The sequence below is a fragment of the Malania oleifera genome, chromosome 7, assembly GCF_029873635.1.
Source record: "Malania oleifera isolate guangnan ecotype guangnan chromosome 7, ASM2987363v1, whole genome shotgun sequence".
Lineage (NCBI taxonomy): Eukaryota > Viridiplantae > Streptophyta > Magnoliopsida > Santalales > Ximeniaceae > Malania > Malania oleifera.
Window position 1 is genome coordinate 109839404 of NC_080423.1, and position 24047 is coordinate 109863450.

Here is a 24047-nt window from a genome sequence, read left to right on the forward strand (position 1 = left end):
AGTCTAATTTTTATTTCAGACTAAATGTGAGAGTAGTTTATCTCTTTTGTATTTAAATTAACATCTAAACAAGGATTAAAAATCAACACTTTCTTTCTTGTGAGATCTTCTCTAATTCTAACTCTCAAACAAAACACTAAAAACTTAAATTTTAATATTTACATTAATTTTTATATTAGTTTCACATTAATATATACCTTTCACCTACTTAAAAAATATTAATAGATGTAAATATATATATATTTTAACTTTTCACATATTGGAAAAGAATTTTAATTTTTTTTTGTAAGGACAAGAGTGATGGTCCTTGGGTCAATACCTAATTTAATCAAATCACTTCATACAATAAGTTCCACATAAATTAGAATAACCTAATTTTTTCTGCACACATACAAATTGAACATTTATAGAAATTCACATAAATAAATGCATGTATAATATTTAAAAGAGATTCAAATAGATCTGTGGGGGAAAACCATTATTTTTTTATAATAATAACAACCAATAATAAAAGCAATTAAGCAAGTAAAAGGGCTCCAACTCCAAGCCTCGTTAAAGCATCTTCCACGCGCCACCGCACCGCGTATTGGAACCTGTTGCCAAGTAGCTTGCCGCTTTATATCATCAGCCTCAAGAGTAATAAAGCAGTATATAAAGACACGTATGACACCAAGCGCTCGCGCCGCGCACGCACTCCACATTCTTCCGCCTTCGAATCCACTGAATATCTAATTCTCTCTCGCTCTCTCTCTCTCTCTCTCTCCTCGCCGGGATCTATCGGCCGCCATGGACTACGTCAAAGTGAAGGAAGAGATGGTCGAGCCTCTGCAATCGCGCGAACCGATTCGAAATATTTATGCTCCGAACAGGCATCCTGCCGCTCTTGCGGCGGTGATTGAACTCAGCAGCAGCGACTCGGAGTCCTCCGACTCGGACGATTCCTCCGATTCGGACGATTTTGTTGCCGGTGAGAAGCGTGCTGGGGATACGGGCGGCTCCGACGGAGGTAAGCGGAAGAAGCAGAAGATGGACGTGGTCTTGCCGGTCGGTTTCCTCGATCCTCTACCCCCAGAGGAGCGGCTCCCGCTCCCGGCGCCGTCTGTGGTGGCGCCTGTGGTGGCGCAGCGGCGTGCGGGGGATGATGTTGTTGTCCAGGGCAGCAAGCAGTTTTGGAAGGCTGGGGATTACCAAGGTTCTCCTTGTAGCGATTGGGACGCGTATTCAGGTAATCTATGCTGCGCCTGTTTCGTTTACATTCTTTTCTATAATTTGTGATTCTGTATACATCTAAAATTAATTTCAATGTAGTAAAGTTTGCAATGTTTCTCTGGTGCGTTTCAAGGGATTCCAGGGCTTTTCATTAAATTTTTTGTGCGCTTATTTTGTTTATCTATTTATTTTTTCTCCTGAACTTGGAAAGCATTCTTGATTGCCAATTTTTCAGTGGCTAAGAATGCCGACGAATTGCTAGTCAGATGAGAAGCTTGTTTCTAATGAGTACATTTGTGAGGAATGCTGCGAGCAGTTGCTCCATGCAGTCTCTCTGTGCATTCTCCCCTCCCTACAGGGTCATTTGGCTATTTTTCTTAAAACATAATAGGAGGTAATTATTTTAAATAATTGTTTATTAAGAATAAATTGAAGGTAGAAGTCAAAACTGGCTATGAAGGTGTAATGATATGATTTGCGTTGCTTTAGGGCTTAACACTTGACTCATGTTTACTTTCATACTTGTTAACTGTTTTTGCGTAATTTGTATTCAATCTTTGTTAGCATTTTCATGTGGTCAGTTTGGGGATGCTTCAACGAGCGTCGCAAAAGGTTGAATGAAGATTGGAAAAAAAATATGAGTCAATCATGGTGAAAAAAATTGTCTTTAAGTGAAATACCATGTGACCCTATCCTGGAAGAGTCGATAAAGAGATTGCATTTCTCTTACACATTTGATTCACATTTATTTTCATGAAAGGGAGGGGGGGGGGGGGATAAACGGTTAGGGTTTGTTTGAAAAACTTAGAAAATATGAAGGGAAGGAAAAGAAAATATGGGATCTATTTTTTCTTATTCGATAATAAAAAAATGGTAAAAAAACCATCTAACAAATTAATAAACAGATATTTCATCTTACATGCTATTGATATTTGATTTTTCTTATTTTTCGTTCATAGTTGAATACATTTTCGTTATTGATCTTATTTATGACATGGGGAGATACAATATGAAATTGATTTTCACATTATTTTCTTTTCATTTTCTTTTCTCACAAGATCCTTAATCCATACAGAACTGTAGTCTTTGGAGCGGAGGTTTTTATTCATATTTTGGGACTAGATTGGTTATATCAGTGTTTTAAAAGGTGTTATTGGGGTGCGCCTCTGTGTTCTTACTGCCCAAAATGCTCCGAGGCGCAATTACAATGGTGAAAATTCCCAAAAGGTGGCACCTTCTCGCATTGGGCATATGGTCCAACAAAAAAAGCGTGCCTTTTGCTCCTTCATTAAAGAAGTGTACACATTATGGGATATTTGCTGAAGGGAAATGTTAGGGTTCCGGCTTGTTCGTTTTTTTGAGACTCTTTAAAGCAAGAAGCTTCTGACCCTTCATTGAAAAAAGCTCCTCGATCACAACCTTGAACAACATTTTAGATGCTCAATCAGCTCTAGTTATTCATATTCCAGCAATTTCATCTTCTTGGGTGACCCTTCTCCATGTCAAGGACCTTATTTCAGATACTCAATACTCGAGCTACTTGAAATCTTCTCAAATCTTCACACTTCCTTTCCACGTCTCGGCGACTTCTATGTCACTTCAGCGAGTGACAAAGACTAGTCAAGGTTCTATCTTCCATCGCAAGACCTCTCTCCCATTGCATTTGGAGATTGATTCGGTAGAGAGGGACGAGGGATCTAAGAAGTGAACAAGTCGAGAGAGAAGAGTCGAGATGCTGAGGGATGAGAAAGATGAGAGTTGGGAGAGACAGAAAATTTAAGAGATGCTGGATGTAATTTTTTTTTTAATATATATTTAGGGAACTCAGATTTTTTTAACTAACAAAGGCTCTGGGTTTCTGACTTGATCCCCAATTTAAGCTATTTAGGGTTAAAAAAATTGTATATTATTTTATTTAATAATATATTTTATATTTATAATTTAGTTATGTATATTTTTAACAAAAACATGAATTCCCAAAGGACTTACACCTCACTGCCTTGAGGCTATTGCCAGGCCTCGCCTCGCCAGGGGTAAAGCACTTCAGCTTCTGCCTTCGCCTTTTAAAACACTGAGATATACATGTCTGGAGTTGCCAATGAAGGATGTTGCTCAGGTTAATTATATGATATGATTAAATTGAGGGTTTAAAACCTATTTGGCTGAAGATCATTTGTTGCATTTTCACTTTGTTTTGGGGGGTCAAAACCTCTGTGTTCTATGTTTCATTTCAAAAGCACTTGCACTGATGGCAAAGACGCCTAACTTAATGTGGTAGTACGGATAATTCTGTTGTTTTTCTATATGTAGAATCTGGTAATGCATATGAGACTGCTGGTGATTATTTCCAACTTTTTTTTAAAGAAAAGCCTTTTAAGTGAAGAATTCTCGTTAGCATGCCTGTTCAATCTATTTCTGCTGGAGTTGAGTTGAATGCTAACACAAGATGCATTCACAAATTTCAAAGGAAAAGCAAAAGACATGTATAGTGGTGCATCACATATTATGCCTTCTGCTGATGCACCAATTTGACACAACCATTTTCTACCTTAAAAATGGAGCACTTGTGAAGCATCAATCTAAGGAAAATAAGTGTCTAGTGTAAAAAGAAAGATTGTATTATATACAATCTGATGTTGATTGTCGAATTGAAGCTAACAAATTTAACTTTAGAATGGAACACTTGTAAGCATCAACACAAGGACAATAAACATCTCTTGTAGTTAGATTCAAAAGATTGGCAAATTTGATTTGTCCCTTTTTTTTTGGCCAGTTTTAAAATTCTAATCTTGCATGTGTGTGCTTAGACTCATGCACGCATGCATACACTGATGCATATGTAAACTTTATGTCCATTTTAAAAAGAAAAGTTGTATTATTTGTAATACCTTGTGTTTGAGACCAAAATGTTGCAAGAAACTCAACTTTAGAATGCAGATCTTGGGAAACATCAACATAAGAACAATGTACATCTTGTTGGAAGATTAGAGTCCCTCTTTAGGAAAAAAATTGAGAATTTTTATTTGACACTCATTTATAACTTCTAATAAAATTTTAGTTATGCACATGTGTACTGACATGCAAACATCTGCTTGCGCTTGTATACTTGTAAACATATAGATGCTCTGACGCTCACATGTGTTAGCATCCTTAGACCTTTCAGTTAAGATAGGGGGATCAGAAAATATTGTACCAAATCTGTACAACAACAGTAACAACAACAACCAAATTTTCAGTCCCACTTGGTTGAGTCAGCTGATCCTTTTCTGTTACTCTGCATGATATACATGCGTACAATATTTTAAACCATGTGAATTTAAAATTTATTTTTAAAAATTGATTTTACTTAAGCGAACTTAATATTGTTCCTGGTCAGTATATGGTTTGGTAAAACATAACTGAAAAACATGACAACTCTTTTAAAATAATGTTGAAAATGATCTTTGGTTCCCAGTACTAAACCTACATTTTCCATTGACCTGCAAGGACTTACGATGTTGAAGTAAAACTGCATTGTGACTGTTATAACAATTTTTTCTCCTATCTGCAGGAGGCATGGATCATGTTAGGGTTCACCCCAAGTTCTTACATTCTAATGCAACGAGTCATAAATGGGCACTTGGAGGTAACCTTGCATCATCTAAACCTAATTGAATTTAATTGGGTATCTGAATTTAGTATTCAACATTCTGGATGGATTTTATTTGGGTTTTGTAAAACTTTATACATTTTAAGGTACTTTCCCCCCCTTTTGATATTGTTCTGCAGCTTTTGCGGAGCTCTTGGACAATGCCCTGGATGAGGTATATGCATTGACTTTTACTTCATGTAACGCATGCATTTTCTTTGTCTGTCTTTACTTATTTTTAATAATGTTTTGGTGGGCTGCTGGTTTCAGGTATGCAATGGAGCTACACATGTTACTATAGATATGATTCAGAACAAAAAAGATGGTAGCAGAATGTTGCTGATAGAAGGTATTAAGCTCTGTTTTCCATTTATTTTTTCATTTGTTTTTCTTTGGTAATTTGATTTTTATCCGCTTCCTGTCTATCTTGAACTGTATTCTTCTCTTCTTGCTTGCATTTTGGGGCTCAGCAGCATATAGCATTTATACCTTTGGAGTTGTTTTGTGACTTGTCACTGTAAATAAATGCCTGGAGAAGGGGCTTGGAAAAGGATTTACTTGTCTTTTGGAGGATTCATCACCCTTATCAGTGCTGCTCTTTCGAACATTCTAATTTATTATATTTCTCTTTTTAAAATTCCAATCAGGGTGGCAGAGACTTTGGAAAGGATTATGAGAGATTCCTTATGGTTGTTGGGGGTTGGGGACGGTAAGAGAGACCATTTCGGGTTAGGAGACATAGATCTGAAGGGGCTTGGGCCTTGGGAATATGGTGTCTAAAAACATGCCTGTATTGGAAAATAGCTTTGGAGATTCCCCTTGGAGGTTGACTCCCATTGGCACATGGTAATTACTAATTAGAAGCAAGTATGGTTTGCACTGGAATGGGTGGGATACCAGACGAAGCGACAATGCTTCTCACACTAGCCCTTGGAAATTCATTTCTCAGGTAGCCAACTTATTCTATCCTCTCACTCGTTTCCGAGTTGGAAATATAACCTCATTTGGTTTTGGGAAGACATTTGGGTTGGAGAGGTATTGCTGGAATCTTTGGTTCCTCATCTCTTCAGACTTTCTAGTTTACACAATTCTCTTTTCAATGCTTTCTATTCTTTGGAGAGGGACTCTCTTTCTTGGGATTTCCATTTCTTTATAAATCTCAACAAGAGAGGTTGCTGAGAGTGCTGGATTCTTTTTCTCCCTATATGAGAGAGGACTCGAAGATTTGGATAGGGGAGACCTCTGGCTCTTTTTCCAAAAAATCTTCTCTCTCAACTCATGAAATCCCCTAGTCCATACTTTTTCCCCGTAAATAATTTCATCTGGAAAGTGAAGTTTCCTTTCAAAATCAGAGCTTTCATGTGGATTGTGACCCTTTATAGGCTAAATTACCAATGATTTGTTATAGATGAGAGACCTTTTAGAGCCATTAGTCCAGATATATGTCGGGCAGCTAAGCAGCTCTGGATCCTTCTTTTCCCAGTTTTTGATGATCCCAGGGTGCTTCCTTGGAGATTTGATGCTTTTTTGATGGTGCTCTTTAGAGGATTCGGGAGGAGCAAGAAAGTGGCCTTATGGAGATGCGTTGTCTTTGCTCTCTTTTGGACTCTGGACCAAAAGGAACACTAGGATTTATAATGGCAGGAAAACCTCGCCTAGCCTGCTTTTGGATTAAGTTGTTCTCCTAGCTTCTTTTTGGACTTGTGCTCTTTGATTTTTTTGGGGGAATGCTATGTCACGTATTTTCAGAGGGTTTGGAAGATTGCTCTTTTTTAATCCTTTTAGTTTGTAATCCTTTTTAGTTCTCAGTCAGGAGGATTTCTTGTCCTCCTCTCATTGTATGTTTTTTTGATAATAAAAGAAGAATTCATTAATAACTAGCAGAATAAGACATCTCCTTAACAAAGTTTGGAAAATCCAAATAAAAAACACCTTCCTCCCATTTTATATTGTTCTATCCTTTCTTAGTAAATTTCTTTTTCTATAAAAAAAAAATGCTTGGAATAAAGAATTAACTCATGGATATAATGCACCAAACAATAATGCCTGCCAATAACAGGAAAAATGTTAATGTCTGCATTGGCATCAAGGCTTTTCTTCCTACTGAATAGAAACTTATAGTTGGTAGGGTGGTTTATATGAAAAACTTGAATTGATGATCCCTCAATAAGAAGCCCCTCATTTAGTCCATCATCTAGCACCTTATTTTTTTCTGATAACAAAAGAAGATATATTGGATGAAAAGAAGAGAAGGTAAAATGTGTGGGGACAAAAAGTCCACCAAATAAAGGAAAAAATTTAAAATATATAAAAAAAAAATTTAAAACTAGACAATATTAGCCAAGGAATCCCCTTTTCAAGCCCTTTCCATCATAGTTTACCAAGCTCTTTAGATTCGCTAATTCCCTTTGTCCCTTCATCTTTCGACTTTTACCACCATCTATACACACTTCGTTCCTCCAATGCTGCTCAAATTTAAATCCATTTATCCAAAATATTTTGAGCTTCTAAATCATTCTTAGGAATCTCCACCACGGGTGTAGGTAAAATTTCATCCCTACTTTGTAACTTGTTCACCAACCCATCGTTATCAAAAGTAGAAACTCCCTCTAAGCCGTCCAGTGGGGGGTGGATGGACATACAATAAATCCCCTATTTCATTGCAAGAATCAGAAATGTACCCTATTGTTTTTGAATCCAGTCCAATATCAACAACCCCCCCGCCTCTAGGCGGGCGCGCGTGCAATCAAACTCACTAATATCATCTCTCGTTGAATCTGAAAAATCCCCCCATTTCTTTCCCATCTTTCCTTTACTAACCTTGTTAGTACAACCGCCCTTCTTTTTACTGCTAGGGTCTTCCAAAATACTCAACTCTCCTTAAAATTTCTCCGTAGTAACTTTGGCACCGACTCACCAGAATTTTCTCTTTTTTCTTCAAAAACCTTCTTCACTTCAGCACCCATACAAGCTGCCCTCCTAGTTGATCTTTTTACCCCTGTTAATGGTTATTTTGTCATTTAGAATTATTATTATGTGTTAAGAGTTTTGTATTTAATAAGTGTGAGTTAGTAAGGGTATTATGATCATTCCTATTCTACTTGACATATATTATAAATAGAGGTAGAGACCTATCATTGAGTTTAGGTCTTCCATTTTACCCAATTATTCAACTTGGTATCAGAGCATGATTCTGAAGCCTGAACCCTAATTGTTACCACCACCATCAAAACCGAAGTCTAAAACCAAAATTCGCTGCCTGTATGCCATCATAGAAGAATTTCCAGCAACATTATAGCCCTAGGAAACAGCCAGCAGCAACCAAAAGTCAGATCAGTTGTTGGAATTTTCTAGGTGACACTGCCAGTTCAGAACATCAAATCTACTATAGATTTTGCAAAAACAACACCATAATCACCCACAGACACTGCTGATCTGCCCCTCATTGAAATCTCATCACCAGGAAGTGTCCCAGCGCCGTCATGCGTCAGTTGAAGGCTGCCAGTGCCAACCCCACGTGCCGGCGTGTGAAGCTATTTTCAGGCATGGTTTTTACCTGAAATCATCCCGCAGTGATTCAATCTCTCTATTAACATCTTATTGGAGTTTTTCGTGATGTTCTTTGTCCAAAGATCTTACCTTTTGTAATTGCTTATGTGCGGCACCGAAGGAATGGTTGTTTGATGCTTTGTGAAGCTGTTTATCAATGGTTATTGAGTTTATTGGGTCTGAAACAGTGGGATTTGCTGTGTTTTTGATTCAATGCTCTAATTCCTTTCATGTATCAAAATATCAAGCTGTTGGGCATGTGTTTTTTGCTCAAAGATCCAATCTTTGTTGTGACAATGCACTCGTGGTAATTTGTTAGTTGTCATTTAGTGTTAGTAACAGTCATTGGTGACCTTCTTGGAGCAGTGACAGTGTTCATAAGCTGTTTTTGTGAGGCTGTGGCAGTGTTATATAGGTTTGTTGGTGATTTGTTCATGTTAGTTTTGGTGGTTCACCTCTCCAATTGTTCCAGTGCAGAGTGTTGCTTTCTTGGGGCTGCGTCTGAGTTTCTTGATGCTGTGGCAGCCTTGTACTGATTTATTTGTGACTTGTTCATGGTGGGTCACCTTGTTCGTGGTTGTTCCGATTGTTCCAACTATTAATCTTATTATCATTGGTCTGAGTTTGAGAATGTTGGGATGGAGTTTGCAAATCCCAAAAGCATGGTTCCTTCGTTAGTCACTTGTTTGAATGAATCGCATACCGTGACTATATTAGAGGAGGAGTATTCAAGGTTTCTACAGTATCAATTGTCTCAACAAGCATCTTATCACATTGTGTTTGAATGAATCGCATACCGTGACTATATTAGAGGAGGAGTATTCAAGGTTTCTACAGTATCAATTGTCTCAACAAGCATCTTATCACATTGCGTCTTTTGCCTAGAAGGATAATCCTATAGTATGTATGTCATCTGGTATCCTTCCTACTAGTCCATGGGTTATCAATTCTGCTGCCACTAACCATATAACAGGTGCAATCAACTTCTTTTTTAATCTCCAGTATCCTAAAAATCTACCTCAAGTTACCCTTGCTGATGGGTCCACCATTGCTGGTAAGGGGATAAGAACAGTAAATCCTACTCCTTCTATCTCTTTCTTTTGCTTTATACATTCCTAAATCTCCTTTCAATCTCATGTTAGTTAGTAAGCTTACAAAGTCACTAAATTGTTGTCGCATTTTTTCCTAATTCGGTGGTTATTTAGGATTTGAAGACGAGCAAGACAATCGGCACAAGATGTGAGGCTTGTGGACTTTAGTACTTTGAGTTGCCTTCTTCACCCATTGCCTGCACAGTCGTAGTTACATCACTTCAAATCCATTGTCGCCTTGGTTATCCATCTTGGACAAGTTGTAACAGCTAGTTCCGACATTGAGTTTTGTGTCTAATCTTGTGTGTGAGTCTTGTCAATTGGGCAAGCATCACCGTGTTCCCTTTGCCCCTTGGGTCACAAACGGGTGGTTAGTCCTCTCATGCGCGTCCATTTTGATATTTGGGGTCCTAGTTGTGACTCGTGACACATCAATGGGGTTTTGGTACTTTGTTACATTTGTTGATGACTACTTTAGGATGACTTGGTTATATTTAATGAAAGATCGTTTCGAGTTGTTTGATATCTTTTGTGCTTTCTGTTCCCAAATAAAGACTCAAATTGATCTGCCAGTTTGGATACTTTGTAGTGATAATGCTAAGGAGTATTTCAGTACTCAATTCAATACTTATGTGACTAACTTTGGTATGATCCATTAGTCCTCTTGTGTCCAAACTCCACAACAAAATGGAGTTGCAGAGTGAAAAAAACGGATATATTCTTGAAGTCACTCGTACCCTATTGTATCAAATGAATGTCCCCAAAGTATTTTGTAGTGATGCTGTGCTTACAACTTGCTCCCTCATCAATAAAATGCCATCCTCTGCTCCCTCATCAATAAAATGCCATCCTCTGCCCTTGGTGATAAAACCCATATTCAGTTATCTTTCCTAAGGCTCCTTTGTTCTCCTTTCCTCTTTGTATATTTGGTTGTGTCCCCTTTGTCTATCAGTTATCTCCTAGAATGGATAAGTTAGATCCTTGTGCTATCAAATGTATATTTTTGGGCTATTCCTATACTCAAAAGGGATATCGATGTTATAGTCTTACTTTACATCGATTCTTTGTCTTTGCTGATGTCACCCTATTTAAGTCTACGCCATACCTCCTTGAGTTCTGTTGACCTTGATGAGTCCTTTCCTTCGCCTTGCCTTACAGATCCAAACCTAGTATCTGTGCCCAATTGTCCTACATCTTCATCCAATTTGAGTCATTCTCATTGCTTGGATCATCCCAATTTATAGGTATATACATGACTACTCAAGGGGAAAGTGCCTCTCCAGCTTCTACTACTGTGCCTCTAGTTCCCTCATTGGATGATCGTATTTCTTATGACGTTGATCCCCCTATAGCTGTTCGAAAAGGTAAACACACTTGTACCCAACATCTGATTTCTTATTTTGTTTGTTATGATTTCTTGTCACCATCTTATTACTGTTTTGTTAGTACTCTGTCTTCTGTTGCTCTTCCCAGATCTATTTTTGAAGCTCTATCCCATTCTGGGTGGAGGACGACAAATGGTTGAAGAGATGTGTGCACTACATGATAATGATACTTGGGATTTGGTACCTTTTCATCTTGATAAGTCTGTGGTTGGTTGTCGCTGGGTGTGCAATGTGAAAGTCAACCTTGATGGTTTTGTGGCTCATTTGAAGGTCCGCCTTGTTGCTAAGGGGTATACTCAAGTGTATGGTCTGGATTATTCAGATACACTCTCCCTGTTCGCTAAACTTTCCTCAGTACCCTTGTTCATTTCTTTAGCCTCCACTTGTCATTGGCCTCCATGAGGAGGTATATATGGAGCAACCACTTGGGTTTGTTGCTCAGGGGGAGCCGGACTCAATGTCTCAACTTAAGAAATCATTGTATGGATTAAAACAATCTCCAAAAGCATGGTTTGGCCGTTTTAGTGCTATAGTACTTAAGTTTGGCCTTCATTGGTGTGCGGTAGATCACTGTGTGTTTTATCGTCATGCTCCATTGGGCAGAATTTAGCTTTATTGTGTATATGGATGACATTGGGATCACTATTGATGATGATTGTGGCATCTAGAACCTAAAGCATTTTCTGCAGAGTAAGTTTCAGACCAAAGACTTGGGACCATTGAAGTACTTCTTGGGTATAGTGTTGAGATCTCGTACGGGAATTGTCTTGCCATAGAGGAAGTATGTTCTTGATGTTTTAGATGAGACGGGGTTGTTGGGATCCAAATCTGTTGATACATCTATGGATCCCAATGGTAAGTTAATGCTAGATATGGGTGATTTGTTGCCTAACCCAGTCGGTACTGAAGACTTGTTGGAAAGTTGAATTATCTCATAGTCATTTGACCAGATATATCCCTCGCAACAAGTGTTGTGAGTTAGTTTCTCGATTTCCGGAGAACAAGTCATTGGGATGCAATATTTGCGTTTTGAGATATCTCAAAGGTGCACTAGGGAGAGGTTATATTAGGATTGGGGTCAGACTTATATTTAGGGATGTATAGATGTAGATTAGACCTGGTCAACTTTTAATCGAAGATCCACAACTGGGTATTTTATCTTTGTCGGTGGTAATTTGGTGTCTTGGAAAAGTAAGAAATAAATTGTGGTGGCTAGGTTGAGTGTTGAGTAAGAGTATAGGGCTATGACGCACGCTGCATGTGAACCTGTTTGGCTGAAGAACATGTTGAAAGAATTAGGTTTTCCACATTCTCAGCCTATGGAGTCGATGTGTGATAATCGAGTTGCTATTCATATTGCTTCCAACTCTGTCTTCCATGAGCAGACAAAGAAAATTGAAGTTGATTGCCACTTTATTCGATAAAAACTTGTACAGAAGCTCATTATAATCACTCATGAAGTTTGAGTTTTAGCTTGCCGATTTGTTCACTAAAGCCTTGGGAGGTGCTTGTGTGAAATTCATTTGTAAGAAGCTAGGAGCATATGATATATATGCTCTAGCTTGAGGGGGAGTGTTAATGGTATTTAATCATTTAGCATTATTATTATGTGTTACAGTTTTGCTAGTAGTAAGTGTGAGTTAGTAAGGGTATTATGGCCATTCCCATTGTACTTGACATATATTATAAATAGAGGGAGAGACCTATCATTGAGTTTAGGTCTTCCATTTTACAACAACCACCAAATCTATCAACACAATGACTGCGATTGCCAGATTTCTCTTCGAACTTAGCGTCTTCTTTTTTATTGTTTTCCATACTGCCTTCTAATACCTTTTCAATACTTGATAGAAATTTCGCCCCGTGACTTTGTTTCGAATTCAATATGATGCTAGAATTTTGAACTTGTTAGTCCATCCAACCCAAATCTCAAAAAATTATGCTGGATTTGGATTCCATTAGCAGAATGTTTAGAGTCCTCCCTGGTACTCATTCCTTGAGATCTAGGAGCAAAACTTTGAACCTGAACTTTATCCGGAACCAATAAGGAGGCCTTGTGTCATCATTACCACACACATGGGCTTGAACACCACCTTGACCCTTCTGTTGGAAGCCCATTTGAAGAGAGCCTTCCTTTGGATCCAAAGAATCAACCTTTCCTAGACATTGCGCTTGTTCAAATGAAAGTCCCAATCTAATTTAAAAAAGAAATACCTCCTTTTTCAATAATTGGGGCCTAGTCCAAAATTAGTAACATACAACCTAGCCCAATTCTTTTCGCAACTTCCTTCCCTAGCTGCCTTTGAGATGGTTGCAACACCATCGAAAACTCTAGATTCCTTTATGTTATGATTGATCGATTCCGACCAATTTGTGTTGGCCCAGGTTCATTCAGTCACATTGCACCTCCATAGTGACGACACAATTCTTCTTTTCTGGATAACACACCCTGATTTCCAGAATTAACTTGGCTACTACGACCCTCTTCATCCCTCAATTTTCCTTCCTACACTATCCGACTCTACGATTTTGGCTTGTATAACTATCAGCAGCAACACCTCCAAAATCTGCATGAAAAACCTTTGCCACCCATTGCCTTTAGCACCTCTACGAAAAAACGCTGAAAATTTCTTTCCTTTCCACCCCAACCCTAACTCCAAATGCTTTCCAACCGTCATTCGCCTACTCAACATCCAATACTTTGTGATTCCCATTCGAAAATTTTAAGACCCCTTTGTATCCAGCCAAAAGAAGACGAACCATTAGCAAGCCAAACCACCCATTCTTTTGGAAACCTAACCCACTTGTCACACAAAGCATTATTCTTGACCACAAGCAAAGACGAGATCTCCTTAACCTTGTCTAAATGCAGATTGAAGGTTTTTCCTTTGATCTGAACCGATTGCTTAAGCATAACCTTATGCCCCTCTTGCCTTCGATAATTAGTTCGGCTAATCAAACCCTGAAAGATGTCTCCCTTAGTTTTTAAGAGAACAAAAATCTGAAGCTATGAAGGGTTTATGAGGGGAAACCAGAAGGAGAGGAGGGAAAAGGAGAATTAGGGTTTTTGTTGAGAAGAAGGTGAAGAGGAGAGGATGAAGGGAGAAGAAGGTGAAGAGGAGAGATCGAGTGAAGCTCCAGAGAGAGGTTAAACACCGAAAGAGGAACCTCCATGGTTGCGAATTTGGAAGAAGGTGATGACTTGTGTTGCAACCGTTCTCTTTACTCCATGGTCTCGCCTTTAGAGGAAGGTGTCTGCTTGGGGAGGCATCATGAGAAACAAAAGCATCATAAATATTTTTCTCGAAAGAACACCATCATGCATCATATGGCATGTTATTATGTTCATTAATGCTGTATGGGGCTGGCCAGCGGCTTTCCCTATTGTCCTTTTATATAAATTTGTTCAATTGTTCTTGTTTTTGGAAAAAAAAATCTGTTATCTTTTTGCTTTGTACCAGTATTTTATATCTCCTGTCCTTACATGCTCTCCAATATTTGTTAAGCAAAGTCTCTTTGTATGGATTGCCCATAGAATACTCAGGTCTTTAAAAACTTGGAGGAAAGGTGGTTAATCAATGCAAATTGCATGATTGTAAGCAACGCTTGAACTAAGGTGGAAGTTTCACCAATTGACTTGGTGAATTCACGTTATTTGGATTGTGGACTAGAGTTGGTGTTGTCTCATTGTCGAGGTTGCTTTGTATGTAGCTACACAATTTCAACTTGTTTAATTAATCATGCTACAATATCCAACATGAACATGATTCTATTGCTTAATAGGTAAACACATGATGTTTCTATAGCCTATCTAGTAAATAGGTCATAGGTGGTTGATTAGTAACACATTTTGGACACAAAATTAATGTTGTTAACATGCATATGAAATGAATGCAACTCAATTAAGCAATTTTTTTTAAATATTTTAATGTCATTGCGGTAACTAATAATCACTATGGTATTTAGTTCAATATAATTGTCCACACATTCGTGTGTGCACGCACACATAGCTGGTGTAACAGGCGTAATTATCGCCTGCCCTTTCCTCTTCCCTCCCCCTCTTTCTCTCTCTCCCTCTTGGCCCCTATCTTGTCTACTCCTCCTAGTCCCCATCCCCATCACTGCCGTCCACTCCATTTTACTTAATCATGCAATTCTAAAGCATTATATCCTTGTTCAATTTCCTCTGTTGAAGGCTTACTGGATTATTAGAATTGGGAGTTTGAAATTTTAGACACCGTATTATTGGGGACTTATGTTTGATCTTTTAGAAGGCTGGATCTCAACTCCCGCAGTCTCTTCAACCCTAAACCTCCTTGTGGCCTTCAAGCAGGTAGTACAAAGCACAATAGAATTTGCGAAGCAGATAGGAAGCTTGAATTGAAGAAGCGAGTGGTGAAAACAACGAAGAAACTATTGAGAGGCTGGCTAGATTGAGGAAATGATTTTCCTTTGTTGCTTTTCAAATAGAAGTTCTTGCATGAGTTGGGTGTGGACTGGGGGGGGGGGGGAGCACTCTTAGAGCTGCAAAAACGAGCCGAGCCAAGCCAAGCTTTGACAGGTCAAGCTAGGTTGGTTACTTGAAAGAGAACTTGAGCTTGTACAACAGTACGAGCCCTCTTGGCTCGTTTAACATTTGTAGAACTTGAGCTTGTCTCAATTTAATCTTGTTTCACTTTAATAAATGTGTGGAGCTTGAGTACAACTCGAAAGCTTGATTTCATACTCAAACTTAACTTGGTTAAAGCTTGTTTCAAATTAATAAACAAGCTGAGCCCATAGAGTAGTTTTAAGATAATCGATAATTCATAAAGATAATTTAAGGAAAAATATATTTTAAAATTTTAAAAGGAAATATGTAACAAGCGTTATATTGAGTTAGTTCTCGAGCTACTAACGAGCTAGTAAACATGTCAGCTCATGAGTGGGCTCAACGAGCTGGTAAATGAGCGAGCTTGCAAGCCTAGCAGGCAAGTATGACTCAGCTCGAGCTTGGCTAGTTTAATTGACGAGCTTGATGTTTGAGCTTGGGCTCAATTTGTTTAATTCAATAAATGAGTTTGATTCACCCTTTATTGAGTCAAGCTCTGGGTAGCTCACTACCCTATGGATCCGAGGGCTTCACTGGATTAGAATTAGGGGTGCTGGGAGGGAGTGAGGGAGGGTGTTTGGTGTCATTTCCATGTTTGTTGCTGTATTGTGAAGAAACTAGTTTTAACGATGCATTTGTTTATGTTGCTATTCGCTAGTGTTATGTTTGTTGCTATATGGTGAAGAAAGTGGTTTCATGCTGCATTTGTTTGTGTTTCTACTGTTTCTGTTGTTTGTTTTCGCCCAAAAAAAAAAAAATGAAAACTAGATTTTATGGTTTTCTGTTGTGTTGCTATGGTACTTTAATATCGATAATTGACTTTTATGGATTAAATAATTCATTTTATACAATTTTTTTTTAAAAATAAATTTATAAATTAAAATAAAGGACCGTGTACTGTATTTAAAATCAAATATTCATAAAATTTCTAAAATTTTGTATAAAATAATAAAAGTCATTTAAAAAATCATTTATATGATTTTCAATTGTCATGCACTATAGGATTGTCCTTGGAGCAATAAAATATTTGAAAAATTATTTTTCAATTGTCATGTACAATAGGATTGTTCTTGGAGCACTAAAATGTGAGTTTAATAATATAATAATTAAACTATATAAAATTTTTATAATTGATTTCTATTGTTATTATAACATTTTCTAATTTATATTCTTTGCATTTCTATTATTTTAATTGCATTTTATAATAGTTATGTGATTCAAGGAAAAGGATGTTTCACTAGATATCTCCTAAGAGGCAAAGGCACTAGCCGCCTACGGCCTCCAAAACCCCAATCTTAATATTTGGTAACTTGAATTAACAATAAAAAATAAATAACCTTAGACCGATATAATGCCCCTCTTTGTTTTAAAAAAGATGTTCTTTAAACATTAAGAGCCTGCATATTCCCCTAATCACCCATATTATTTTTATTTGGTAAGAAATATGTATACTATAGACCCATTGTGGTCCGCCCCTTCCCCGAACCCTGCATACGCGGGAGCTTTGTGCACTGGGCTGTTCTTTTAATAAATATGTATTTATTCTAATTAAAAAGAATGAGGTGCCAGTGTCAAAAGTTATGAAAATAAATACCAGAAACAAAAACCTAAAACAAAAAAATGGCAACTTGTTAATATCCCCAAAAACTAAAACAAATTACAAACATAATAAAACATATATTGCTTTTTGCTCATGGATCAAATAATGATTAATAAATATGATAAGAATAATAGGAATGAAAAATAAATAAACAACTAAAAGTTATTATAATAAAAGTAGAAATCCATAATTGTTTTGCTCAATTAGTATGTTTTGAAGCTCCCCCTTTTTTAGCACTTAAACAACCTTATTGTATAAGAAGATTGATAAATGGTGAAATATTTTTTGTATTATTTTTATTACTTTTCGAAGTTTTAGAAGGTTTAAAGATGTTTTCCTTTAATTGCATTTTAAGTACACATGGAAATTCATTTTTTCACTAAAAATCATGTACATACTGATTTAATCCATGATGGTGAATTTTGGATATTAAAATATGGTGGCAAAAATTCACCACAACAACTGAAAACTAAAAATTGAGAAATGGAAAACTAGCAACGTTGACAAACTTCCTGCTGTCTTGTGTTTGTTTCTGCACAACTCTTGAATTATCAGACTCTTTTTCTTGTGATGAACTAATTATAAAGTAAGAAAAACTTTCCTTTTGTGGCTTATGATTTATTAATGGCTAATATATTTGACTTGTATTATCTTGTGCATAAAGGGTCCTGCTCACATGCACAAGCATGATTAAAGATTATGTACGTGCTTAGTTTTGGTGCTTGAGAAATCTGAAATTGAATACATCCCATTCACAGCTTTTTTTTTTGATAATCTGTTCCGTAATTAATAAACCTCTTTGGTACTTAGGTTTGATACGGATACTGCTAGTGTTCCTAAGAATTATAGTTCGTCATGAAAACATGTTAAAGTGCTTGGACCTGATTTGACAGAAACACAATAGGAAAAAAATCAAACACGAATATATTTATGTGCTTGCTAGTTGTATAAGGCAGTGCCTTCCCACTCAAGATAAGTGAGAATTTTGCCTAGGTTGCAAACTAGGAAAATGTGAGTGGCATAGTTTTAAAAATTGGTGTGTAATGACCGTTACAGACGTAACGTAATGGTACTGGTGGCTCTTGAGATTGTCGCAGGGCGATATCTTGGATGTACTCTGGTTTATAGCGGCTGTTATAGTGCTAGACTGGCTGTGAATGACAAACAGATTTTTATGTCTTTTTGTTCGTATTTCCCCCACTCTTTAGCCTTCATTGAAGCATAGAAACTCTATGTTAAGTTTGTTTATTTACTTAGTATTTTTTATTAAAAAAATCATTTTTGGTTTATTTTCCTTGACATTTAGTATGGTTTTTTTTTTAAAAAATAACTACCATGCAGATATACCCAACTTTTTCTCTTCTTGAATTACATATGTTCGTATTCTAAATTATTTCAATTTTATTTAAATTTTATTTTTGCTTTTCTACAGTATGCATTTTTGTTCTTGTTTAGCAAATGAATATTCTATATTTTACTTTTTGGATAACAAAAATTCCATTGAAGACTAAAAGAGTACAAAAGATGGTATTCTATATTTTATATTTCTAATCAATCAAGTGGTCAAAAGTGGAAAATGTATGCTTTTTCTCATCATTAGCAACTAAAGCAATCAATAAACATTCAATAATTGTAGTATATGTTATAATTAAAGTGACTCAAATTTACTAAAAATCATTTAAAGCATTAGTATGTAGGATTTTGGTATCAAAACATGTGAATCTATATGTTTTTAAGAAGTTTGCTAATGCGAAAAATGAATTCACGGATGTCTGTTACCCTTATGCAACATATGCAATGATTGCGACCATTGCACTGCAACTGTTACCATTATTTAAAACCATATAGGTGGCTATAGATGAGGGTGGGCCTTGGATCAACAGTAAGGTTGCTCCTTCGTGACCGGTTGGTCACGGGTTCGAGTCCAAGGAAATAGCCTCTATGCATAAAAGTAGGGGTAAGATAGCGTACACCTTGACAACCCTCCTTTTACCCTCGCAAAGCGGGGAGCCTTATGGCCCAGGGATGCCCTTTTTTAGGTGGCTATATATGCTGTAAAAGTCGTTTTTCAAGTAGCGTGATCATAGTTTTCAACTTGAGATTCGAATCTTGAATCAAAATCCCTAATTTTGAAATTGCGAAACAAATCATATGATTCAGTGCAAATTTTGAAAATTGATTCCAAATGATAAGCATATATTGATAGATGTACAGTAAACAAAATAGTAAAATACATTTAAAGGATTCAAACAATAAAAAACATCATATTTCATTTGTATCCTTTCTCTGAACAATAAAAAGTAAGGGAAAAAAAATTCAAGAAAAATTAATTAAAAAACTGAACCTTATGTTTTTTAAGGGAATGACTCACGAAAAATAATAAGAATTTGAAATTTTGGTGTTTGTCAACAATAAAAAAAATCTATGTTTCATGCACATGCTCTCTCTAATGAAAAGGAAAAAAAACTAATAATTTTAAAAATAAACAAGCAGCAATAACAACATTCCAAGCCTTAAGTCCTTCTTGATGGGATGGCTACAAGAAATCCTTTTTTGTCAATTTACACAATCGGGGGTAATTTTTTTTTTGATAATTTGAGGGCTATAAAATCCTTACTATCTCATTCCGAGTTATTTTGGGTTACCCCTTCAACTACTACTAAGAATAACTGGGTCACTCCTCTTCATTGGTGCACTATGTCACCTACACTGCACATGTCCAAACAATCTGAGCCACCTCTCCCTATCGTTTATCTTAAGTTATGTCTAACTTATCGTGAATATGTTCATTTGTTCAATTATTTTTTAATGTTATACTATTCATCCACATTTGCATTCTCATTTTGACAACTTTTGCTTCTTAGTTGCCTAAGCATTCTAATCTATATAACATAGTTGGTTCCAATTCTAATCCATATAGCATAGCTGGTCCCATAGCCGCCCTATAAAAATTTCCTTTTAATTTTAAGATGGTATTCTACCTGATCATACAACATACCAGTAGCGCTTCCCCATTTCACTCAACCTTCTTTAAATGTATTACATTTTTTTTAAAAAAATTTCTACTTCAGCTTGCATAATTGATCCAATATTGAAATCTTATAGTGTTATTAATTTTTTAACGATCAAGTTTAATTTTTTCTCCAATATTTTCCTAGCATGACTGAAATTACATTTCATATATTTTTTCTTATTTATACTTATCCTAAAACCTCTAAATTCTAAAGTTTCTTTTTATAATTCTAATTTATAATCTACTTTACTCCTATCAAAACAATATCATTTGCAAACAACATACACTATGAGACCTCATTTTAGATATTCCTTCTATGTTCATCCGTCACTACTGCAAAAAGACAAGGGCTCAAATTAGATCCATATGTACACCTATTGTAATTGGAAATTTCCTAGATTCTATGAGTCCTAACGCTTGTCATTACTCTATCGAAAATATCCTTAATGACATCTATATACCTATTGCGTACTACTTATTTGTTTTAAGAATCCACCATAGGACTTCTCCTATGCTTTTTCTCAGTCAATGATAACCACATGCACTCCCCTTGTTTTTCTCTTAAAATTTTCTAGTAATCTTCTTAAAAGATGTATAGCTTTTGTTAGTCGATCTCTAGGCGTAAAACCAAATTGATTTATATGAGATCGTTGCTTCTAACCTTGGCCTTTGTTCAATTATCCTTTCATAGTTTCATTGTATGATCCATAAGTTTAATTTTACAATAATTGTTACAATTTTGAATTCATTTTATTGACTTGGTGCCTAAAAAATAAGATCTATTAAGGTTGAGGATTTTAGACTTCTAGCTAATAGCTGAGTGCGGTGCTTGTTGATACTATTTCTAGCGCCAGGAGTGCGTTGGTTGGGGGGGGGGGGGGGAGGGGAAATAGTGGATGAGGTGGTGGAGGATAGCCATGAATTTTTCTGAAGAAATTGCCTATGATCACATAAATTGGCAAAAAATGATTCATATAGCCAATGCCACCTAGTGGGACTTAACGCTTGATTTGTTGTTGTTGTTGTGGTGGTGGTGCGTTGGTTTGGGATTTTTTCAGAGGGATTATTTTTCAGGATATACAAAGAGATTGGAGGAACCTATTGGCTTGTTGATCTTTTCTCTTTTGTCATTTTTTTTTAGGTGTTTTTGTTTGTTTGTTTGTGCTAGTTCTTTAGTAGGAGATGTTTCATTCTCCCTCAGGTAAATTCTTTTCCTATTAATGAAATTTTCTTTTGCTAAATTTTTTTTTGAGTATCTCCTTTTATTTTTGTACAAGCAATAACAAACCAAGCCTTAAGTCTCACTTGGTGGCGTCGACTACATAAATCCTTTTTCTTAAATTTACGCTTTCATGGGCAATTTCCTCTAATAAATTCAGGGTTATTAAATCCTTACTTTCTCATTCCAAGTTATTTTATGTCTAACCCTACTCCTCTATTGCCCCTCATAGTAGTACTCACTCTTCGTATTGGCACACTATTTGACCTACATTGTAGATGTCCAAACCATCCGAGTTGTTCTTCCCTTATCTTATCTTCTACAGGTGCTACACCTAACTTAATGTGAATATGTTAATTCTTGAGTTTATCTTATAATGTTGTATCACTTATACACCTTAGCAATCTCAACTCGACAACTTCTATTGTTTAGATATGTTGTTTTTAAGTCGCCTAACATTCTAATCCGTAGCATAACTGGTCTTGCAGCCGTCCTATAGAACTTCACTTTTAATTTTAAGTGTATTGTATGATCACACAACACACTTGAAGCACTTCTCCATTTTGCCCAAACTTTATATATATTATATTAAGTCTTTCTACAAGAAGCTTTCCCCAATGGTAACAAATTGCAGCAAGTCCCCTTGGATTCATATTTGGAGGATAAGAACCTCTTCAAAGGTTGCTTTTTTTGCTTGGGAGTCCACACATGGAAATTTTAACCCTGGACAATCTATAGAAAAGTGGGTTTATAGTCACAAATAAATATTTTTCTTTGTATGGCTGTTGCAGAATCAGTCAACCACATTCTTCTCCACTGTTCTTGGACAAGGAACTTGTGTAATATGATTCTATCCTTGATTGGATATCAGAAGGTTACTGCAAATTCCAATGGAGGGGAGATTTGGGCTTGGGAAGGCATCAAAGCCACCAAGGAGAAGCAAAAGGATTTGAATCTCATCCCCCTTGCCATCTTTTGGTGTGCTTGGAAAGAAAGAAATAAGATAGCCTTCAAAGATACAACCACTCCGCTTCAGATTTGTAAAGAGCAGTGGACTGCTGTCATTTCCAGCTGGCATAGTGGGCAAATTGTTAATGGTTATAATGTGATCATTGATGTTTGCAGGACACTCTACAGTTGATGTTTTGTACCTCGGGATGGCACCCCCTTGATGCGTTACTAATTAAAATTTCTCTTTTACTGATGAAAAAAATAATCTTCTTTAGTTTTTTCTTCAGCTTGTATAATAGCTCCATGGTATCAAAATCTACTAGTTTATTTCTTGACCTTCAAGTTTAACCTTTTCTCCAATATTCCTCATACTATGACTGAAATTACATTTTATATATTTTATCTTATTTCTACTTATCCTAAAACCTTTTGATTTTAACTTATATTTCACTCCATCCCTAGCTTCATCAAACAAGACTACATACATAATGGAACTCATTTTGGATACTCTTAGTAAGTTTATCCATCACTAGAGTAAAAAAATAAGGGCTTAAAGTAGATCCTTAATGTACACCTATTGTGATTGGAAATTCTCTAGCCTTTCACCTAGAGTCCTAATGCTGGTCATTACTCTATCGTACATATCCTTAATGACATCAATCTGCCTACTACAGCTGATTTTATTTATTTATTTATTCTTTTTTTATTTTTTTTACATTCTAAAAACCCCACCATAGAACTTCTCTAGGTTTTTCTAACTCACCATAGAACTTCTCTAGGTACCTTATCATATGCTTTCTTTAAGTCAATAAAAAACATGCAAGTGCGACTTCTTTTCCTTGAACTTTTTCATTGATCTTCTTAAAAAGATACATAGCTTCATGGTTTCTCCTATGCATAAAACCAAATTGATTTTTTTGAGATCCTCGTTTCTAACCTTAATCTTTGTTTAATTGCCCTTCCCTATAGTTTCATTGTATGAACTCGTTCCTTTTATTTTTGTGTATAGATATTAAAGCGCTTTTCCTCCATTTGTCTGGCATTTTTAGTTTTTATAATTGTGTTAAATAATTAAGTTGGCCATATAATTATGTTATCACTTAGGCATTTCCAAACTTCAATTAGGATGCTAGCCATTCTTATGGCTTTTCCATTTGTCATCTTTTTTAGTGGAAATTATTTTCATTAACTCTAGTTTTGCGAAAAAATCTAAAAAATTTAGCCTTTTCTTGATTGTTATTTCTGAGTTTAAGCCGTGGCTTTCATTAAATAGCTTTTAAAGTAACTTTTCCATCATATTTTTTTTATGGCTTTTTCTTTAACCAAAGACACTATCATCCTCAATTTTTTTATACATTTTACATTATCTAACTCCTTGTTCTTTCTTTCTCTAGCTCTAGTAGATTTAAATATTGGACACTTGCAACGTAGGCCACGTAGTGCACCAGTGAGGAAGAGTGAGTTAGTTACTATGGGGGCAGTAGAAGGGGTAGGAGTAGGCCTAAAATAACTTGGGAGGAGATAGTAAGGATTTAATATCCCTGAATTTGTCAAAAGAAATGGTCCATGATCGCATAAATTGGCGGAAAAGGATTCATATAGCCGACCCCACCTAGTGGGACTTAAGGTTTGGTTTTTTTGTTGTGTTGTTGTTGTATGTTTAGCTTCAGTGATAGACTTTATATATATATATATATATGTATGTATGTATATATATTCTTGCTTCTTTATATTTTCAAAATTTTGCATGTTTCTGTATTTTTTGCCATGTTTATTACCAAATTCTTTTTGTCTTTATAGTGTTTTGAATA

The 24047-nt window shown here is 36.2% G+C and overlaps 1 protein-coding gene across 2 annotated transcripts in view; it reads left to right on the forward strand.

Annotated features, from left to right (window-relative positions):
* Positions 1–649: 649 nt before the first annotated feature.
* LOC131160715 (protein MICRORCHIDIA 7) overlaps positions 650–24047 on the forward strand; it is a 61628-nt gene continuing 38230 nt past the window's right edge. For both annotated transcript variants that reach the window (XM_058116581.1, XM_058116582.1), the window contains exons 1-4: positions 650–1225; positions 4760–4834; positions 4978–5012; positions 5108–5186. In XM_058116581.1, the coding sequence (XP_057972564.1) occupies positions 787–1225; positions 4760–4834; positions 4978–5012; positions 5108–5186 (628 nt within the window). In that variant the 5' untranslated portion in view covers positions 650–786. The remainder of the gene's footprint in view (positions 1226–4759; positions 4835–4977; positions 5013–5107; positions 5187–24047) is intronic.